Source organism: Petromyzon marinus, chromosome 74 (genome assembly GCF_048934315.1).
Source record: "Petromyzon marinus isolate PM22_M1 ecotype Great Lakes invasive population chromosome 74, UKy_Petmar_22M1.pri1.0, whole genome shotgun sequence".
Classification (NCBI taxonomy): Eukaryota; Metazoa; Chordata; class Hyperoartia; order Petromyzontiformes; family Petromyzontidae; genus Petromyzon; species Petromyzon marinus.
Window position 1 is genome coordinate 11,183,266 of NC_133740.1, and position 23,097 is coordinate 11,206,362.

Consider the following 23,097-nt stretch of genomic DNA (forward strand, 5'->3'; position numbering starts at 1 on the left):
CCCCTTATCCCCATAACCCCTCCAAAAACCCCTCCCCCGTATCCCCCTAACCCCTCCCCTATCCCCCAAACCCCTCCCTCATCCCCCCACCCCTCCCCTTATTCCCCCACAACCCTCCCCCACCCCTCCCTCTATCCCTCCAAACCCCTCCCCCATCTCCCCTAACCCCTCCCCCTATACGCACAACCCCGCCCCCTATCCACCTAACCCAGGGGTGGGCAATTTTTTTTGACTCGCGGGCCACACAATGGGTTCTAGAATTTGACGGAGGGGCCGGGCCAGGAACAGAGGCGGATGGAGTGTTTGTGTGAACTAATATAAATGACGTGTTAAAAATCATTACGTGAAAGGATTTGGCCTTTTTAACAGGTAGCAAAGCATTTATTTGCAAGGCAATTGAACAAATTGCACGAACATGAGCAATACAAAAACGTGTCGTAACGTGACTGATCAAACATCGTGAAAACATCTGAGGCCTGTTCCCAAACCAACGACCTCACTTGAACTTCTTTATGATCTACATTAACAGGTTAGAAGCAGCCTCTACGCAGGCTGTGTGTCGGAGATTTGGCTCCAACCTCGCTGCAGCAACACATCATCACCGTCACTTTCAGCGGGAACGGTGTTGTTGATCTCCCAGTGTTGCCAGTGCATCCAAGTCTGCAGTTATTTTGGTTGTGGCAATTCTCAGGGTACATCTGAGGTTGCTGATCCGTTAACGTTGATCTGTGACGGCCCACAATGCATTGCGAGATCATGTGCCCTTTCGAGCCCTATACACCACACTCCCGGTCAAAGTGCGCCATCTAACGGGGAAATGGGGGCATCACAGGAGAAAGGTAAAATTTAATTTAATAATAATAATATTTGGACAAGTTTGGCGGGCCCTAACCCCTCCCTCTATCCATCTATCCCCTCTCCCATCCCCCCTAACCCCTCCCCTATCCCCCTAACCCCTACCTCGAACCCCTCCCCCTATCCCCTTAGCCCCTCCCTTATCCACATAGCCCCTCCCCTTATCCCCATAACCCCTCCAAAAACCCCACCCCCACCCCCCTAACCCCTCCCCTATCCCCCAAACCCCTCCCTCTATCCACCTAACCCCTACCCCGAATCACCCAAACCCCTCCCGTAACCCTCCCTCACCCCTCCCCCTATCCTCTCAAACCCCTCCCCCTATCCACCTAACCCCTCCCCTATCCACCTAACCCCTCCCCCTATCCTCTCAAACCCCTCCCCCTATCCACCTAACCCCTCCCCCTATCCACCTAACCCCTCCCCCTATCATCTCAAACCCCTCCCCCTATCCACCTAACCCCTCCCCTATCCACCTAACCCCTCCCCCTATCCTCTCAAACCCCTCCCCCTATCCACCTAACCCCTCCCCCTATCCACCTAACCCCTCCCCCTATCCTCTCAAACCCCTCCCCCTATCCACCTAATCCCTCCCCCTATCCACCTAACCCCTCCCCCTATCCTCTCAAACCCCTCCCCCTATCCACCTAACCCCTCCCCTATCCACCTAACCCCTCCCCCTATCCTCTCAAACCCCTCCCCCTATCCACCTAACCCCTCCCCCTATCCACCTAACCCCTCCCCTATCCACCTAACCCCTCCCCCTATCCTCTCAAACCCCTCCCCCTATCCACCTAACCCCTCCCCCCTAACCCCCTACTCCCCCCTCCCCCTACCGCTCCCCCGATCCTCTAAAACCCCTCCCCTATCCCCTTCAACCTATCTCCCAAACCCCTCCTCCCCTATCCTCATCCACCCTGACCCCACCCCCAAAATCTTCCCTCCTCCCCTCCCCCTTAGCCCCGTCCACCAATCACAGGAAGCGAGGCCCCTCCCCCACAGCTCAATCAAACGCCAAACAGCCAATGGTAAGGCGCCCCCTACCCCCACCCATCTCAATTAACCCTAATTAGCATAATAGGCGGGGTGGGGCTATTTAAATGAGTCAATTCATTTATTATTTTCACTTCGCAAAACTTCGATGAGAGGCCAGACAGAGGTCACCGCACCGTTACTCGAATCGCGATGTTTTAAGTTGTTTTACGAAATTATTGAGGCTTATATTTCTCAAGTGGATTCCTTTCTGAGGGAAAATATACTGTAATAAGTTAATTATTGTTGATAGTTTTGAGTTTTAATTTGACGTAAATTAACATAGTTTGTACTGTGCTTCGTTAACCGCCGCTTAATTACAATATTATGCGTGAGATTATTTATTATTAATTAGATTTTGTATATGGTCAGGTGTAAGATATCTGTAAATAAGACATTTACCACGTATTTTAAGTTAATTGTTTCAAATATTGCTAGTTTTTAAGTTATATAATTAGAATTAATGATATTGACACGTACACAATAGTGTATACAGTTATACAATATACACCAATATTAACATAAAATATACACAAATATACTCTTTTCGTATATACATATTCACGTATTACAAGATACATAAATATACTTATTTACATTTTATAATAAATACAAATATTTGCATATACACGTTCATATTCTAATTTACATGAATATTATATTTACATAGTATATACACAAATATACTGTAAACTATAGACACTCAATTACACACGCAGCTGTTTACACACATATACATACACACAGACACACACAGACATCACACAGACACATCACACACAGACACATACACATCACACAGACATACACACAGACGCATCACACACAGACACATACACACAGACACATACACACAGACATCACACAGACACATCACACACAGACACATTCACACAGACACATACATCACACACAGACACATACATCACACACAGACATACACACAGATACATCACACAGACACATACACACAGACATCACACAGACACATCACACACAGACACATTCACACAGACACATACATCACACACAGACATACACACAGATACATCACACAGATACATACACACAGATACATACACACACATTCACACATACACACAGACACATACATCACACACAGACACATACACACAGATACATCACACAGACACATAGACACAGACACATACATCACACACAGACACATACACATCAGACACATACACACAGACACATACACACAGACACATTCACACAGACACATCAGACACATACACACAGACACATCACACACAGACACATTCACACAGACACATCAGACACACAGACACATCACACACATCACACATACACTCATCGGCCGTGACGTCACGACTGCTCGTGCCAGGCTAGGTGCACGTGGACACGCCACACACACACACCTCGAGATGCATATTCCACGTTAACTCGAGAGCCCCAACGTTGCACGGACTTTAACAGAAACCTTCGTGCCAAAGTAAACAAATTGAACCCTTATTGCAAACGTAATATTATTCTTACAAATACATAGTCATCACTTCTGACTGCGGGAAACGGAATGTCACGTGAGTACCAATTTGCATCTCATTAAACAATTTGCATCTCATTAGCGTTGGTTAATAAAACAAATCTTGCATATTTGGAATGTTACCACTTAAGTCAGGATTTTTTTTCCGGTTACCGCTATTTTTATACTTCACATTAAGGTAGGACCAAGCAAAGGTCTGGCAAATAAAGCGTACAATTGTTCACGCGACGTGTCTCTCGTCTCGTAGTAGTCGCTTAAAAAATAAAACAAATCGGTTTTATACATGACCGGTTTAACCGGTTTAAAATATTATAATTTGGTTACCGGTATTCGAGAGTTGATTTTTATGTTTGGTGATGATGGTGGTGGTGGTGATGATGATGGTGGTGGTGATGATGGTGATGATGATGGTGGTGATGGTGGTGGTGATGTTGGTGGTGGTGGTGGTGATGATGATGGTGGTGATGATGATGGTGGTGATGATGGTGGTGGTGATGGTGGTGGTGGTGATGATGATGATGGTGGTGGTGATGATGGTGGTGGTGATGATGATGATGGTGGTGGTGGTGATGATGATGATGGTGGTGGTGGTGGTGATGATGATGATGGTGGTGGTGATGATGATGGTGGTGGTGATGATGGTAGTGGTGGTGGTGATGATGATGGTGATGATGATGGTGGTGGTGATGATGATGGTGGTGGTGATGATGATGGTGGTGATGATGATGATGGTAGTGGTGGTGATGGTGGTGGTGATGATGGTGGTGGTGATGATGGTGGTGGTGATGATGGTGGTGGTGATGATGGTGGTGGTGATGATGGTGGTAATGGGGAGCGGTGGCGCAGTGGTTAGCGCTACGCTGCGCTACGAACCCGTCTCTGACCCCAATTCGATTCCCGCTCACGGCCAACACCGGTGACGATTATCTGACGGTCCTGGGGCTCCCCTAGGTCGACTCGGCCTCAAATGGGTAACCTGGTGCGGTGTGTAGTAAACATCGCCACTGGGTAGACAAAGGCGGCCGGGTGTGGTTCTGGCCACCCACCTCCTCGTGTGCCGTGCCGGCCTGCAAACCTGCTGCTACTCGCTAACCGCACTTGCCCCTACAGTGTGTTAGAGGCCACACAGGGGGAATCTTTGTGTGTGTCTCTGTATCTCTGTGTCTCTATCTGCTGCTATTAATTCCCACACAATGAAGCCGCTGTGTTGAACTGCCATCATTTGTGGCCAGGTCGCTTCTGCAAGAATAAGTTGATAACCTCAGTGGGCCTTTGCCTGGTAAGATACACAATCATAATTATGGGGCCGTCCATAAATGACGTCACGCACCTGGGGGGGGGGCAGACATTTGTGACGATGTGTGAGTCAGTCATTTATAGACGGTCCCTTAGTTTTGTATATTTTAAAGAGCTTTCTAGCTCATCGGATTCCTCCTGCAGTCTAAATACAACTTCCTGATTGTCTGTGCTGGGGTGTTGAACCCTCCCCCCCCCCCGTGCAGGGATGCTGCCGCGCCTCGCACTGCTGATGACCCTGCTGCTGGGCGAAGCCGGCGCCCAGCAGCAGCTTGAGTCGTGCCGCCCTGGCACGGAGCCCAACTCCCTGCAGTGCTTCACCTTCCCTGCCGGTGGGGGGCCCCGCCCACACACCCCGACCCCCCACAGTGTCCATGAAACCAGAGGCCACCTGCCGGTGGACCCCTGGGTCTCTCGCTGAACCCTACGGGCCTCGGTGCACCTCGAGGCCCTGTCGGTGATCTCACGCCCCCCACCCCCCTACCCCCGTGGTTGTCTCCGGCCTCGCAGTGGTGCCGGGGGGGGTGCTCCGCCTCGTGGTGTTCGGCCCGGCGCTGCCTCCGCTGGGCACGGAGACGTTCCGTGCGGCCGACTTGTCGGTGCTGCAGCGCCTCGACCTCTCCTTCAACAACATCTCGTGGGCGCCGGCAGACGCCTTCGCGCCCCTACACGCGCTGCTCAGCCTCGAGGTGGTGGAGGGGGGGGGTTGTCAAGACCACCATGCTCACCACTACCAACCTCACCACCACCTCCACCAATACCCTCACCACCACCGCTATCACCACCTCCATCACCACCATCCTCACCACCACCTCCACCAATACCCTTACCACCACCAACCTCACCACCACCTCCACCAATACCCTCACCACCACCTCCACCAATACCCTCACCACCACCGCTATCACCACCTCCATCACCACCATCCTCACCACCACCTCCACCAATACCCTTACCACCTCCACCACTACCCTCACCACCACCATCCTCACCACCACCATCCTCACCACCACCTCCACCACTACCCTCACCACCACCGCTATCACCACTACCCTCACCACTACCTCCACCACTACCCTCACCACCACCGCTATCACCACCTCCATCACCACCATCCTCACCACCACCAACCTCACCACCACCTCCACCACTACCCTCACCACCACCTCCACCACTACCCTCACCACCATCGCTATCACTACCTCCACCATCACCACCATCCTCATCACTTCCACCACCATCCTCACCACCACCTCCACCAATACCCTCACCACCACCGCTATCACCACCACCATTACCAACCATCCTCATCACTTCCACCACCATCCTCACCACCACCTCCACCACTATCAGCACCGCCATCACCGCCACCATCCTCACCATCATCACCGGCATCACCACCACCTCCATCACCTCCATCACCACCACCATCCTCACTCTCTTCTCTCTCCCGTGGCGCGTGCAGCTCAACAACAACCGCCTGACGGCGCTCCCGGCCGGCGTGTTCTCCAACCTGAGCCACCTGCGAGTGCTCGACATCTCCAGCAACCTGGTGGAGAGCATCGCCCCGGGCGCCTTCAGCGGCCTCGTCAGCCTGCGCCTGCTCAACCTCTCCCGCAACGCCCTCGCCGCCCTCGCCAGCCTCGCCCGCCCCGCTGGCGTGCTCCCGGCAGGCGGCGGTGGTGGAAGAGATGCGGTGACGGTGGCGGTGGCGGCGGCGGCGGCATTGGGCACGACACCAGGACCGGAGGCAACGATGATTGGACCGTTCACTGGTGAGCTCGTGGTAGTGGTGGATGTGGTGGTGGTGGATGTGGTGGTGGTGGTGGTGGTGGATGTGGTGGTGGTGGATGTGGTGGTGGTGGATGTGATGGTGGATGTGGTGGTGGTGGTGGATGTGGTGGTGGTGGATGTGGTGGTGGTGGTGAATGTGGTGGTGGTGGGGGATGTGGTGGTGGTGGTGGATGTGGTGGTGGTGGTGGATGTGGTGGTGGTAGTGGTGGATGTGGTCGTGGTAGTGGTGGATGTGGTGGTGGTGGTGGATGTGGTGGTGGTGGTGGTGGTGGATGTGGTGGTGGTGGATGTGGTGGTGGTGGTGGATGTGGTGTTGGTGGATGTGGTGGTGGTGGTGGTGGTGGACGTGGTGGTGATGGTGGAGGTAGTCCATGGATGTGGTGCTGATGGAGGTGGTTTGTGCTGATGGTGGAGGTGGTGCTGAAGGCAGAGGTGGTGCTGATTGTGGAGGTGATGCTTATGGAGGTGGTGGTGCTGATGGTGGAGGTGATGCTTATGGAGGTGGTGGTGCTGATGGTGGAGGTGGTGCTGATGGTGGTGGAGGTGCTGACGGTCTTTGTATCCATCTCCATATTTCTGTGTATCTCTCCACGCCTCCCCCACCCTGGCCTGCCCCTCCTGCCCCTCCACAGGCCTGAGCGTGCGCTCCCACCTGGACCTGTCCCACAACCGCCTCTCTCAGCTCGGGCCCGGCGCTGACTGGGGCCTGGCTGGGCCCGGCTCCGTGAGACTCCACGGGAACCCCTGGGACTGCTCCTGTCGCCTGCAGGAGTTTGTGCTGTGGCTCAAGAACTCATCGTTGTCGTTGTCGTCGTTGTCGTCGTCCACGGCGCCGTCATCGACGCAGGATGGTAATGCGGGCGCAGCGGGTCCTTGCTGAGCGCGCTGGTGGTGTGTCGTGGCAAGCGATAAAGTTCGGTGAGGTTACGATGTACTGCTACTACCACCTCGCACACCACGCAGTGAGATGGCGGGACTAATAACTGAGGGTGCGCCACCACTGCGTTGCTGTATCCTTCCGCGTACTGTATCACTGTACCGCTCAGCTGCGCAGCTCAAGAAAGTAGTTCGTCCGTCGACCGCTCAGAAACCGCATGATAACGGCGCGTCTGCCGTGTTGTAACAGAGTGGACATTCCACGTTATAACAGGCTGAACGTTCCGTGTTATAACAGGGTGATCGTTCCACGTTGTAACAGAGTGAACGTTCTGCGTTGTAACAGAGTGCTTGTTCCACGTTGTAACAGAGTGAACGTTCAAAGTTGTAACAGGGTGAACGTTCCACGTTGTAACAGGGTGAACGTTCCACGTTATAACAGAGTGAACGTTCCACGTTATAACAGGGTGAATGTTCCACGTTGTAACAGGGTGAACGTTCCACGTTGTAACAGGGTGAACGTTCCGCGTTATAACAGGGTAAACGTTCCACTTTGTAACAGAGTAATCGTTCCACGTTATAACAGGGTGAACGTTCCGTGTTGTAACAGAGTGAACGTTCCACGTTGTAACAGGGTGAACGTTCCACGTTATAACAGGGTGATCGTTCCACGTTGTAACAGAGTGAACGTTCCACGTTGTAACAGGGTGAACGTTCCGCGTTGTAACAGAGTAAACGTTCCACGTTGTAACAGAGTGAACGTTCCACGTTATAACAGGGTAAACGTTCCACGTTGTAACAGGGTGAACGTTCCACGTTGTAACAGGGTGAACGTTCCACGTTGTAACAGAGTAAACGTTCTTGCTTGCATTAAATGAATGCCTGGCGCGATAAGTGGCACAGTGCCGGCCTTCGTAGGCGCTTCTGCTCGCTGAGAGTTCTTGCCCCGACAGTCTGTGAGCGGCCACACGGGCGGCGGGACTTTTGTCTCTTTGTAGTTGAAGCTGCCAGGCGCGATGGAGGAGGAGGAGGAGGAGGAAACTCAAGCGAGGAGTTGGGGCCCATCATCACCGATGCCCTGCAACTTCTGTGCAGCCTTCCTGCTGACCTCCGGTGCCCCCACGGAACCACACGTAGACAAAGACCCCCCGCACCACCCCCGCCAGTAACAGGCTGTCGGCTGCAAGCGCTGTTAGCGAGCAGTGCCTGTGAAGGCTGCCGGCACCGCACTACACACCACGCTATACACTACACTATACACTACTATACACTACACTATACACTACACTATACACTACACTATACACTACTATACACTATACACTACACTATACACTACACTATACACTACACTATACACTACTATACACTACACTATACACTACACTATACACTACACACCACACTATACACCACACTATACACTACTATACACTACACTATACACTACTATACACTACACTATACACTACTATACACTATACACTACACTATACACTACACTATACACTACACTATACACTACACTATACACTACACTATACACTACACTATACACTACTATACACTATACACCACACTATACACTACACTATACACTACACTATACACTACTATACACTACACTATACACTACACTATACACTACACACCACACTATACACCACACTATACACTACTATACACTACACTATACACTACTATACACTACACTATACACCACGCTATACACTACACTATACACTACACTACACTATACACCACACTATACACTACACTATACACTATTATACACTACACCATACACTACACTATACACTACACACCACACTATACACCACACTACACACCATGCTATACACTACACTATACACTACTATACACTACACTATACACTACACTATACACTACACACCACACTATACACCACACTATACACTACTATACACTACACTATACACTACTATACACTACACTATACACCACGCTATACACTACACTATACACTATTATACACTACACTATACACTACACACGATACTACACACCACACTATACACCACACTATACACCACACTATACACTATACTATACACTACTATACACTACGCTATACACTACACTACACACCACACTATACACCGCACTATACACCACGCTATACACTACACTATACACTACTATACACTACACTATACACCACACTATACACTACACTATACACTACACTATACACCACACTATACACCACACTATACACCACACTATACACCACACTATACACTACGCTATACACTATGCTATACACTAATATACACTACTATACACCACACTATACACCACACTATGCACCACACTATACACCACACTATACACTACACTATACACTACACTATACACTACTATACACCACACTATACACCACACTATACACTAAACTACACACCACACTATACACTACACTATACACCACACTATGCACTACACACCACACTATACACTACACTATACACCATACTATACACTACTATACAGCACACTATACACTACACTATACACTACTATCAACCACACTATACACTACACTATACACCACACTATACACTACTATACACTACACTATACACTACACTATACACCACACTATACACCACACTATACACTACACTATACACTACACTATACACTACTATACACCACACTATACACTACACTATACACTACTATACACCACACTATACACTACACTATGTACCACACTATACACTACTATACACTACACTATACACTACACTATACACCACACTATACACTACTATACACCACACTATACACTACACTATACACTACTATACACCACACTATACACTACACTATACACTACACTATACACTACACTACACACTACGCTACACTATACACTACGCTACACTATACACTACACTACACACTACACTATACACTACTATACACTACACTATACACCACACTCTACACCACACTATACACCACACTATACACTACACTATACACTACACTATACACCACACTATACACTACTATACACCACACTTTACACCACACTATACACTACACTATACACTACACCACTCAACTCGTATCTTTAGAACTGCTTCTTGTTGTTTAGTTTGTTGTCCGTCCCCCGCACCTCCAATTAGCGCGGTGTGAAAGAAGTTTACCGTGCGGCGAGTCCATATACATAGTAATAGGTTTCACCCTTTTAACTGGCACAAAAACTGACACCTTTATTCAAGGCATCGTGTCTGCAATAACCACAACACAAGCAGTCAAAACGCAAACAAAAAGACAACTCTGATAATAATATGCACTGTCCTTGAATTTGATTGGTCCACACCCGAGACGGCTTTCTTTAGAGCCTATTCCCCACTGGTGTTAAAAGGGTGAAACCTATTACTATATCTTGTTACTGGAAAGGAGGTCTCATAATGTAAAGAGTCCATATACGTTGACCTCTACCCGCGGGGGGTGTCGGGCGGAGGGGAGGTCGTGACCGTGACCTCTCGCCCTGCGCAGGTCAACCCCGGTGGTGAACGTGACGGACTTCCGGTGTCCCGACGAGTCGGCGTCCGTCCCCTCCGACGCGGCGAGGCTGCCCGCAGACACTCTCTGGGTGCTCATCGGGACGCTGCTCGGCATTCTGGGTAAGGGCAGGTTCAACGACCGTCGTCGTCGTCGTCGTCATTACCGTCATCATCGTCCATCATGATCGTTCTGCTGCTGTGTGGTCCATAGTCTAGGGGCACCCCCCTGTGACAGCTGTCCGTCTTCTGCTTGGGGAAGGCTATGATTAAAAACCTGTCTACTGGACATCTGTGTAAAAATATCTTCATATCTCGTTTGATTTCTCCAGAAAAAAATACATATTCTGATTCCTGCTGTGTGGTCCAGCCTAGGGGCACCCCCAGTGGCAGCTTCCCCTATGCAGTCTGCTACTAGTAGAGGGGTGATGTTGGTGCTGCTGTGTGGTCTGCGGCCTCGGGGCAGCACCGGTGGCAGCTGCTCCCTGCGGGATTTCCTTAACAGCGCCCACTGTGGGTGTAAATGTGTCGGTACGTAGTGGTTGTTGATGGTGGTGGTGGAGGTGACGATTACGGTTTGATAGGCACGCAAACACTCTCTCACTCGCATAATGGCCGTGTTTCGCTGGCTTGGTTTCACTACGGCCGTGTGCCGAGCGGAGTGCGTTTGTTTTGAGAGGGAGGAACGCGTGACCCTAAGGGGGCCTTTGAGAGGCACACGTCCATGACTTGAGTTAGACTCGCAAAGGCAAAGATCCCCCCGGGTAGCATCTGCAGACTGTTGGGGCAAGTGCTGTTAGCGAGACCGGCACTGTGGCACACGAGGGGCTGGGTGGCCAGCACCATCGTGCCCGGCCGCCTTTGTATCCTCAGCGGCGATATTTACGACACACACCGTACCAGGTACTCATTTGAGGCTGAGTGGACCTAGGGGAGGCCCAGGACCGCTTCCGATAATCGCCACCGATGTTGGTGGCCGTGAGCGGGAATCGAACCCGGGTCGTCGGGTTCATGGCGCAATGGGCTAACCGCTGCTGCACTACCACACGCACGGAGAGACGCACACCCACACACACACACGGAGAAACGCACACCCACACACACACACACGGAGAGACGCACACCCACACACACGCACGGAGAGACGCACACACACGCACGGAGAGACACACACCCACACACACGCATGGAGAGACGCACACCCACACACACGCACGGAGAGACGCACACCCACACACACGCACGGAGAGACGCACACCCACACACACGCACGGAGAGACACACATCCACACACACGCACGGAGAGACGCACACCCACACACACGCACGGAGAGACGCACACCCGCACACACGCACGGAGAGACGCACACCCACACACACGCACGGAGAGACGCACACCCACACACACGCACGGAGAGACGCACACCCGCACACACGCACGGAGAGACGCACACCCACACACACGCACGGAGAGACACACACCCACACACACGCACGGAGAGACACACACCCGCACACACGCACGGAGAGACGCACACCCCCACACACGCACGGAGAGACGCACACCCACACACACGCACGGAGAGACGCACACCCACACACACGCATGGAGAGACACACACCCACACACAAGCACGTGTATACAAAGACACACACACCCGCACACAAGCGCGTGTATACAAAGACGCACACCCACACACAAGCACGTGTATACAAAGACACACACACCCGCACACAAGCACGTGTATACAAAGACGCACACCCACACACAAGCACGTGTATACAAAGACACACACACCCGCACACAAGCGCATGTATACAAAGACACACACCCACACACAAGCGCGTGTATACAAAGACACACACCCACACACAAGCGCGTGTATACAAAGACACACACCCACACACAAGCGCGTGTATACAAAGACGCACACCCACACACCAGCGCGTGTATACAAAGACACACACCCACACACAAGCGCGTGTATACAAAGACACACACCCACACACAAGCACGTGTATACAAAGACACACACCCGCACACAAGCGCATGTATACAAAGACACACACCCACACACAAGCACGTGTATACAAAGACACACAACCACACACAAGCGCGTGTATACAAAGACACACACCCTCACACAAGCACGTGTATGCAAAGACACACACCCACACACAAGCACGTGTATACAAAGACACACCCACACACAAGCGCGTGTATACAAAGACACACACCCACACACAAGCACGTGTATACAAAGACACACCCACACACAAGCGCGTGTATACAAAGACACACACACCCACACACAAGCGCGTGTATACAAAGACACACACCCACACACAAGCACGTGTATACAAAGACACACACCCACACACAAGCGCGTGTATACAAAGACACACACCCACACACAAGCACGTGTATACAAAGACACACACCCACACACAAGCGCGTGTATACAAAGACACACACCCACACACAAGCGCGTGTATACAAAGACACACACACCCACACACAAGCGCGTGTATACAAAGACACACGCGCCCAATGTTCGGGGCCAAGTGCTCTCCCGTGCGGCTAACAGCTGTGACGAGGTGCAGTGGCTCGCACAGAGAGTCAGAGAGAGACCCCCACTCTCCACAGGGCTCTGGAGAGGCAATTGTTGTCTTAGGCAGCCGCTAAATGGCCCACAGGGAACGCTTCAAGCGGGCCTCTTCAAGGCAGCGCTCGGTTACTCAGAAGTTCAAGCAAATGGAAACTTTTTTTTTCCGTAATTGTGATAAGTAGTAGCAGTGGTAAATAATGAGAACAACACCCTTGGGGATCGTCATCGTCATCGTCAAGCCATTCAAATGGAGTGCCGTCGTGGCTGAGATGTTATCTCCCTCACCTGGTGTGCAGGAGGTCGTTGGGTTCAATCCCGACCCTGGAGTTTGTGTCTCTCTACCCGTGCTCGCGTGGTTTTTTCTCCCGTCCTCCGGTTTTACCCTCCGCATTTAGACTCAACGTCACGCTTCTAAATGGTTTCGCTGCTGCTATAAATTTACACATGATGCTGATGAGCCACTTTGTTGAGCTATCATTTGTGGCCAGGTCGCTTCGGAAAAAGAGCCTTACCTTTTAAAATAAAAAAAACGTTTATTTTCAAATACAAAATACAGAGACCCATAGAGATACATAGAGACTCATAGAGATACATAGAGACTCATAGAGATACATAGAGACACATAGCGATTCATAGAGACTCATAGAGATACATAGAGATACATTGAGACTCATAGAAACAGAGAGTGTGAAACGTGGGCTGAGATTTGCCCAACCCTGCCTAGCTGGCTCCACAAACGAAATGAATGAATAATTAAATCGGCTGAAAACATCTCAATAAATAGAGGACTGGCAGAGCTTGGGCAGTCATCACAACCACGGCCCTCAATCGTTAACACCACCGGGTAATGACCCTTGTCTTCCTGACCTTTCCCTGACCTCTGCCCAATCGTGTTTGCGTATAGCGTTTGTTGTTGTTGCTTTCACGTTCTGACCCTGTGCCCCTAATGAGCATCTGCACTAAAACAGCTTCATAGCTCATCAGTGGTCCTCCTGTTGTAACAGATATTCTGATTCTGACTCCACCCCCCTCCCGCCCAGCCCTGCTGCTGCTGCTCCTGCTGCTGCTCCTGCTGCTGTGGAGGAGCAAGCGGGAGTCCAAGGCGGTGGAGCCGGGACTGGATGAGGCCGAGCGTGGGGGAGCCGGAGGCGCCGCTCCGCACTCCGCGCTCCGTGCGGCGCCGTGGTCCACCCCGGCCTCATCGTCTGCTCGCGCCGCCGCCGACGACGCAAGTAGGTACAGCAGATTGCCGCGGTCCCTTCATTTCGATCCCGAACTTCCATAGGAATCGTCAGCAGTCCCTAACCTTCATCTAGTATTTTGACAGGCTATGCGTATCTGCGGCATGTGTTGTAAAGGGCAGGGACATGCGGTCAGGGGAGGCAGAGCCTCACCTGTCATTCTCCAATGAAAATAAAATCAATGTTAATATTTGTCCACTGATCTGTGTTATAAATGTCATTTCTGTACGATTCCAATCATTTTTACAGTCAAAATCGCCAAATTTGCGGAGCTCCGCTGAAAATAGAGGAAAGAGACGAGAGGTGAGGCAGCGACGAGCTCAGCCTCACCTCTGATTGCGCAACCCCTCAGTAACTGGATGGAGCGTGGGCAATAAGCACGTGCCTGTTACTATCTCATGTCACCAATGTAATGTTTGTAGACCCCTTCATTTCATGTTATGGCCTTCCATACTCCAGATAACTTATTTCACGTATGTGTATAAACTTTATACAAATATCTTTATATCATTATATCATAAAGATATTTAGGCTCGCTGGTCTCGACATAAAACTGCAATGAAAAAGCACCAGGGGAGGCAGCTTTCACATCTGCCTCACTGAGGGGGACGTGTCTAACACGCCCCCCTCCGTGAGGCCACGCCCCCTCCGTGAGGCCACGCCCCCTCCGTGAGGCCACGCCCCCCTCCGTGTGTGAATTTGGCTCTGAAACTAGCCAGTACCTCTCCAGCCATTTACCTCACCGCACGTCACTGGTAACGGGCTATGCCTATCTGCTGTACGTATTGTAACAGGCTATGCCTATCTGCTGTACGTATTGGAACAGGCTATGCCTATATTCGTTGGTTCTTTAGGTAAAGTCACGTAGTAGGTATAAAATAAATTAAATCACGACGTTTCGGGCGCAACACAAGCGTCCGACATCAGGTGGGGACAACCACAGCAAGAAACACATTGGTGAAATCGTCACCAGTCAAACAGTAGGCCCACTTCAGCAATTGTGTTTCTTGCTGTGGTTGTCCCCACCTGATGACGGATGCTTGTGTTGCGCCCGAAACGTCGTGTTTTAATTTATTTTATACCTACTACGTGACTTTACCTAAAGAACCAAAGAGCATGGATCCTTGCAGTCACAAAAACTTCAAGTCTAGAACGGACTATGCCCATCTGATGTACGTATTGTATCGGACTATGCCTATCTGATGTACGTATTGTAACGGGCTGTTGCAGGTGCCCCAAATGTCTCGTCTGAGAGCGGAGGGAGGCTGGGGACGATGCCGCCGCTCACCCCAGTTGAGATGCCGCTCACCGTCGTCGCTCACCCCATGCCGCTCACTGCTGGCGCCCACCCCGTGCCGCCCACGGGGTCCAGCGGCGCCCGCGGGCTCCCGCCGCTCCGCCGCAAGAACTCATCGGCGGCCTCAGCCGCGATCTCCACCGCCAACACCGCCACCACCACCAACACCGGCACCACCAACACCACGGGCAGCAGCAGCAGCAGCGCCAGGCCCGGGAATGGCGGGGGCAAAACCAGCAGCGGCGGCAAGAGCCCCGCGTCCGCTCCGTTGTCCGACACCAAAACCCCTCCTCTTCACCGCTCACCGGGCAGAACGGCCACGGCGGATTCCGATTCCCGCGGCCCTCAGAAGAATGAGAAGAAGGATCCCTCGGTGTCCGTCTCCTCCTCCTCCGTCACCGCCGCGACCGCCGGAGAGTCGGCAGTCCCTGGCGGCGCGGGAGAGAAGTTGGCCGGCGAACGGGAGTCACCCCAACGAGGAGGAGAAGGAGGGGTGACGCCGCGAAGACGAGACGCGGGGCTGGGGTGGCAGGGGACGGGGGATGGGGCCGCTGCCGCCACCGCCAACGGGCACCGATCGGAGCGGGGAGGAGGGCGGTCGCTCAACGCTCCGGGCGCGAGGGGGCACTTGGAGGGTGGCCGGCGGAGGTCTCCCCGCGGGTTGCCGGGCCGAGACGACGGAGGCCGAGGGGACCCGGAGAGGGGTGGCGGTGGTGGTGATGGTGGTAGCGGAAGTGGTATTGGTGGTAGTGGAGGTAGTGGTGGTGTTGACGATGGTAGTGGTGGTGGAGGTGGCGGCAGTGGCGGTAGCGGTGGTCGTGGTGGTGGAGGAGATGGTGGCAGTGACGGTGGTGGTAGCGGTGGTCGTGTTGGTGGAGGAGATGGTGGCAGTGACGGTGGTCGTGGTGGTGGAGGAGATGGTGGCAGTGACGGTGGTGGTAGCGGTGGTCGTGGTGGTGGAGGAGATGGTGGCAGTGACGGTGGTGGTAGCGGTGGTCGTGGTGGTGGTGGTGGAGATGGTGGCAGTGGTGACGGCGGTCATGACGGTGGTGGCGGTGGTGGAGAAGCTGGTGGCAGCAGTGGTGGCCGTGGTGGTAGCGACGATGGTGGTGGTAACACCAAGGATGACACCGTGGCTAAAGGTGTCCACAAGAGCTGCAGAAAGGCCGACGAAGGATTGCACGACACGGCCGGCGGTGCGACGGCCTTGGCAGCCGCAACGTCCGGTGGAGATCGGAGGGAAGGGGCGACCGGGACCTGCGGCTCCGCAGCAGACGGCGGCCCGAGTCGCGAACCCGCGATGGCCGGTGACGATCACCCCAGCGATGGCGGCGCCATGATGAGGTCGCAGAGCAAAGGTCGTGGATCTGACCTCGGACATGAGAAAAGTGTGGAAGGCGGGAGGGGTTCAGAGGTCGGAGGTCGTGAGCAGCAGGTGGGTGTTACGACAACGAGAGGCTCAACCGATGGGGGTAAGGGTTGGAGGGCGATGGCATCTGGCGGCGTTGGAGAGGTCGCGGGGTCGCAGGCAGGCATGGACTTGAAGGTGAATCGCTCGGCAGTTGTTGAGCCGGGTCACGGGAGGGCAGAGGTCAAAGGTGAAGCACTTTTGGCCAATCAGGACAGAATTCCCATGGATGGTTGTCATTTGGAATTCGAAGGCGGGGGCGGCGGTTTAGAGGTTAAACACGGAGGTCAGAGTTCATCTCAACGTCGAAGAGCTCACGACGAACGACAAGGTCGCAGTTCAGACCGTACCAACAAAGAACGGGGTCTGAATCCGAGCGGCAAGATTCAGAGTTCAGAGCGCAACAGAGCTAGTGAAAATGCAGCAGTCGGCTACGAAGGTAATGACTCTGAGCCTGACCCGGAAGGTCAGAGTTTACATAGAGGTCACAAGGGCGATGGCGTTGAATTCAGCGCTAGAGGTCAGAAATCAAACCAAAGCGGTGCGGCTAAAGGTTCAGAGGGTAGACGCAAAAGTCAGAGTCCAAAGCGTGGACGCAAAGGTCAAAGATCAGAAAGGAGTGATGGAGATAATAGTCCAGAATCAAACGCCAAAGTTAAGAGTTCAGACGATAAGCATGGAGGTTTGGGGTCAGGCCTAAGCCTGGCTCCACAGAGCTTAGAGCGCGACGCGAAGAGCCGCGGTCAGAACCCACACTCCGACGGCCAGAATCAAGCTCACCAGACAGAGACGCAAAGCTTACAGCGACGCCAAGTGTCGGGAATTTCGGCTCAAGATGTTTTAGGCCAGAGCATAAATTATGGGCAAGACAGCACCTCCGGAAACAGGCCACCAGACGGACAGAGGCCTGCAGACGGCCAGAGGCCTGCAGATGGACAGAGGCCTACAGATGGGCAGAGGCCTGCAGATGGACAGAGGCCTACAGATGGGCAGAGGCCTGCAGATGGGCAGAGGCCACCAGACGGACAGAGGCCTGCAGACGGACAGAGGCCTGCAGATGGGCAAAGGCCTACAGATGGGCAGAGGCCTGCAGATGGACAGAGGCCTGCAGATGGGCAGAGGCCTACAGATGGGCAGAGGCCTGCAGATGGACAGAGGCCTACAGATGGGCAGAGGCCTGCAGATGGGCAGAGGCCACCAGACGGACAGAGGCCTGCAGATGGACAGAGGCCTGCAGATGGGCAGAGGCCTACAGATGGGCAGAGGCCTGCAGATGGGCAGAGGCCTGCAGATGGGCAGAGGCCTACAGATGGGCAGAGGCCTACAGATGGGCAGAGGCCTACAGATGGGCAGAGGCCTACAGATGGGCAGAGGCCTACAGATGGGCAGAGGCCTGCAGACGGGCAGAGGCCTACAGACGGGCAGAGGCCTGCAGATGGGCAGAGGCCTGCAGATGGACAGAGGCCTACAGATGGGCAGAGGCCTACAGATGGGCAGAGGCCTACAGATGGGCAGAGGCCTGCAGACGGGCAGAGGCCTACAGATGGGCAGAGGCCTACAGATGGGCAGAGGCCTGCAGATGGACAGAGGCCTGCAGATGGGCAGAGGCCTGCAGATGGGCAGAGGCCTGCAGACAGACACAGGCCACCAGATGCACAGAGGCCTGCAGATGGACAGAGGCCTGCAGACGGGCAGAGGCCTGCAGACAGACACAGGCCACCAGACGTACAGAGGCCTGTAAATGGGCAGAGGCCTACAGATGGGCAGAGACCTGCAGATGGGCAGAGGCATACAGATGGACAAAGGCCTGCAGATGGGCAGAGACCTGCAGATGGGCAGCGGCGTGCAGATGGGCAGAGGCCTGCAGATGGGCAGAGGCCTACAGATGGACAGAGGCCTGCAGACGGACGTTCAGGGAAAGGCCACGAAAAGCGTGGCCGAAACGTGTGGCAGTCAGAGACTGGCCAGTCAAACCGCGAGACCGAAATCCACGATGCAAACCGAACCTCTAAAGGCCAAAGTTCTCCTCCTGATCCGCAATCTCAACCCGAGAGCAAAGGTCAAACGTCTAAAGAGGCTGATGAGGAACCGAGTTTGATAAACGGAGATGGACGGGATCGGAATCTGGAAGTGGAAGGCCGGCGGACGGACGATGAAGGTCGAGATTCGGAGCCCAGTGGCAGAGACCGACATTTGAAGAGGCGCGTCGGCAATCGGAGAGGAAAGCCGAGCGATGGTTCGACGGGACGGAGCCCCGGGCCTCGGGACGCCGGGGAAGTTCATCGGAAGGCCCCGGGGGGTGTTGAACCGTCGCGGCTGGAAGGGGGCGTCGACGCGACAAGCGATGGCTTCTCGAGGCGCCCCGAACGAAGTTCCGATCGACGGGGAGAGGTGGAGGAAAGCCGCATGAGGGCCGATCGCGGCGGCGCCAAGAAACAGAAGAAGAGCGGGAGAAGGCTGAAGGGAGAAGGCGAGGCCACGGAGCAAGGAGGCTTTGCCGACGGTCGTCGGTCGGCGGTCGTGGGTTTTGAGGGCGACCGAGAGAGCGTCGTCGGTGGTGGCGTCACGTGGACGGTGCCAGGCGACGGCACAGCGAAGCGCGGCCGCCTCGACTCTGACGTCGAAGAATTCTCCGGGCGCCAGCAGATGCGCAGAGGCCTGCAGGCGGATGCGGGCCCCCGGTTTGCCGGTTTAACCCCGAGGAACGATGGCCACGGTGAGGAGGACAACGACGATGATGAGACGTCCAGGAGCGGTACGGCCGCCCTCCCCGGCGGCGAGGACGCTCACCGGTCCTACCGCAGGGTCCCGCCACAGCTCCCGAACGGCTTCGACGTCTATCAACATCACCACCACCAGCAGCACCAGCAGCATCATCGCAACCACCACCAGCAGCAGTCTTCCAGCAACAACAGCAGCAGCCTCCAGTCCCGGCGCCGTCTGGTACGCTGCTCGCCCTACAGCGCTCCGCCTTTCAAGATGCGGGCACGGGGAGCCGGAGGAGGAGGAGCGGCGGGCACCCGGCGCTCGGGCAGCGCGTGGCCACGCGCGCGGCGACCCGGCACCGACGAAAGGAAGGCGCTGAGGAGGGCCGGCCGCCCGCTGCCGGACTCGCTCACGGCCGCCCTCGCCGAATGGAGGGGCCGCTCGCCGTACGCGGCGCCCGTCGTGCCGGGCCGGAGGGCGCGAGGGGTGCCGGCTCGTGGCCGGAAGGCGGGGGTCAAGGAGGCGGCGGCGGAGTTGAAGGAGGGCCTGGCTGGAGGGGCTGCCGATGGAGGAGGTGTGGATGAAGCGATGGCTCCATCTCATCAAAAAGGACTTGGAGCTGCTTGAGATGGAGGAGGCCTAGGTGGTACAGGAGTGAAATCGTGCAGATGCAGTGTGGAAGAGGGAGGAGGTGGAGCGGCCACAGAAGACCGGGGAGATGGGAGATGAGTTGCGGAGTGGATGGCGGAGGCCCAGGAGGAGATGGGTGAGGAGATGAGTTCGGAATGTCGTGCACGAGAAGTGGAAATATGTTGCAGAGGTCCCACCATCTTTAACATCTCCATGAACCCGCCACTGCCTTGTCTCACTCCACTCCACTCCCCTCCACACACTCTCCTACCTTTCATCTCACTCCGCGCCCCACCACGCACTCCCCGACATCCCCCCTCTCAGCAGGGAAACACAGCAGCAGCAGTGCCTTCATTGGTGGTGATAATCACCCTACGATATAGGAACGATGGCACCCATAGCACATGAACTTACGATTGAATGGGTGAGCGAATGTGTGGTGCGGGTGAGTGAATGGATGGGTGGTTGATTTAATTAATTAGTGGGTAGGTAAGTGCATGGATGGGTGGCTGAGTATATTAATGAGTGGGTAGGTGAGTGAATTAATGGGTGGTTGAGTGAGTATATTGAGTGGATAGGGTGGAGAGGGAGTTGAGTGAGTTAATTATTGTGTGGGTAGGTGAGTGAGTGGATGGGTGGTTGAGTTAATGAGTGGGTAGCTGAATGACTGATCAGGTGGGTGGGCGACTTCTTCCCAACGCGTCATCACCGTGCGAGATTGGGGCGGTGAAACAACGCAACCGAGCCAGCAACCAACCCCGTGCGCTAACATCGGCGATTAAAATCACTGGTTAAAATCGGCGGTTAAAATCAGTGGTTAAAATCGGCGATTAAAATCGGTGGTTAAAATCGGCGGTTAAAATCGGTGGTTAAAATCGGCGATTAAAATCGGTGGTTAAAATCGGCGATTAAAATCTGCTTAAAATCGGCGATAAAAATCACTGGTTAAAATCGGCGATTAAAATCGGTGGTTAAAATCGGCGGTTAAAATCAGTGGTTAAAATCACTGGTTAAAATCGGCGGTTAAAATCAGTGGTTAAAATCGGCGATTAAAATCGGTGGTTAAAATCGGCGGTTAAAATCGGTGGTTAAAATCGGCGATTAAAATCGGTGGTTAAAATCGGCGATTAAAATCTGCTTAAAATCGGCGATAAAAATCACTGGTTAAAATCGGCGATTAAAATCGGTGGTTAAAATCGGCGGTTAAAATCGGTGGTTAAAATCGGCGATTAAAATTAATGGTTAAAATCAGCGATTAAAATCGGTGGTTAAATTTGGCGATTAAAATCTGCTTAAAATCGGCGATTAAAATCAGTGGTTAAAATCGGCGATTAAAATCGGCGATTAAAATCAGTGGTTAAAATCGGCGATTAAAATCAGTGGTTAAAATCGGCGGTTAAAATCGGCGGTTAAAATCGGCGATTAAAATCAGTGGTTAAAATCGGCGATTAAAATCAGAGGTTAATATCGGCGGTCGTTCTCCACCTCGTCTGGCTACTTGTGATCCGTGTTGTTGAATTTTATTTCATCCGAGTGATAACTCCCCCCCTCCCTCCCCCACGCCTTGCCTGACCCAACGTGGTTGCGAGGTAAAATGAACGTTACGAACACTGAACGTCGATATCTAAACGGATGTGTCTTATTACGCGAGTTGAATCCTCAAGTAGCTAAGCAACTGCGAACGAATGCCGAAAAGCATTTCGACGAACGCCGCTGAACGCGTGGCATCGTTGGTTAGCGATTGCCGGCTACTCTTGCAAACCAACATTGACAGTGAGTTTAGGAAGGTCGTTTATATCTTTCTAGGTTACCGTTTGCACTTCGTTATTTTATATTGACTCGCCCGCGCACGATACAATTCCACACATTTATAAATCACCTCGCGTACCCCCCTGGGACATTGCCCGCTTGTAACCCCCAGGGGTGCCGTCCATACCACCGCCGGTTGAGAACCCACTGCGCTAAATCATTGCTACGACTGTATTCGTGTTATAGTTATTCAATACAGAGTGCTACTCGTACCGCAGTGTGTGTGTGTGTGTCGCAGCTGTCACGGCACAGTACCTTGAGACGCGATCGTATAGACCACGCGCGTTGTAATATCTACCACAACAACTCAAGACGGTAGAGATGACAGAGATGAGGATGTTGCCGTGGGTGCTGGTGTCTAATCAGGGAGGGCACAGGGGTGAGAAATGAAGACGTGCGAGGTTGACTCGAGGTGGTAGAAATCCGAGATGAGAGAGAGAGAAGTCCCCGGTGTGG

The 23,097-nt window shown here is 53.2% G+C and overlaps 1 protein-coding gene across 1 annotated transcript; it reads left to right on the top strand.

Annotated features, from left to right (window-relative positions):
* Window positions 1-1,924: 1,924 nt before the first annotated feature.
* LOC116957420 (uncharacterized) lies at window positions 1,925-22,853 on the top strand. Its single transcript, XM_076056124.1, has 9 exons — window positions 1,925-3,452; window positions 4,918-5,043; window positions 5,222-5,400; window positions 6,177-6,486; window positions 7,138-7,356; window positions 8,380-8,494; window positions 10,937-11,064; window positions 14,591-14,782; window positions 16,022-22,853. The coding sequence occupies exons 1-9, from the start codon at window positions 3,446-3,448 to the stop codon at window positions 20,827-20,829; spliced, it is 6,084 nt and encodes a 2,027-aa protein (XP_075912239.1). The 5' UTR covers window positions 1,925-3,445; the 3' UTR covers window positions 20,830-22,853.
* The last annotated feature ends 244 nt before the right edge of the window (window positions 22,854-23,097 follow it).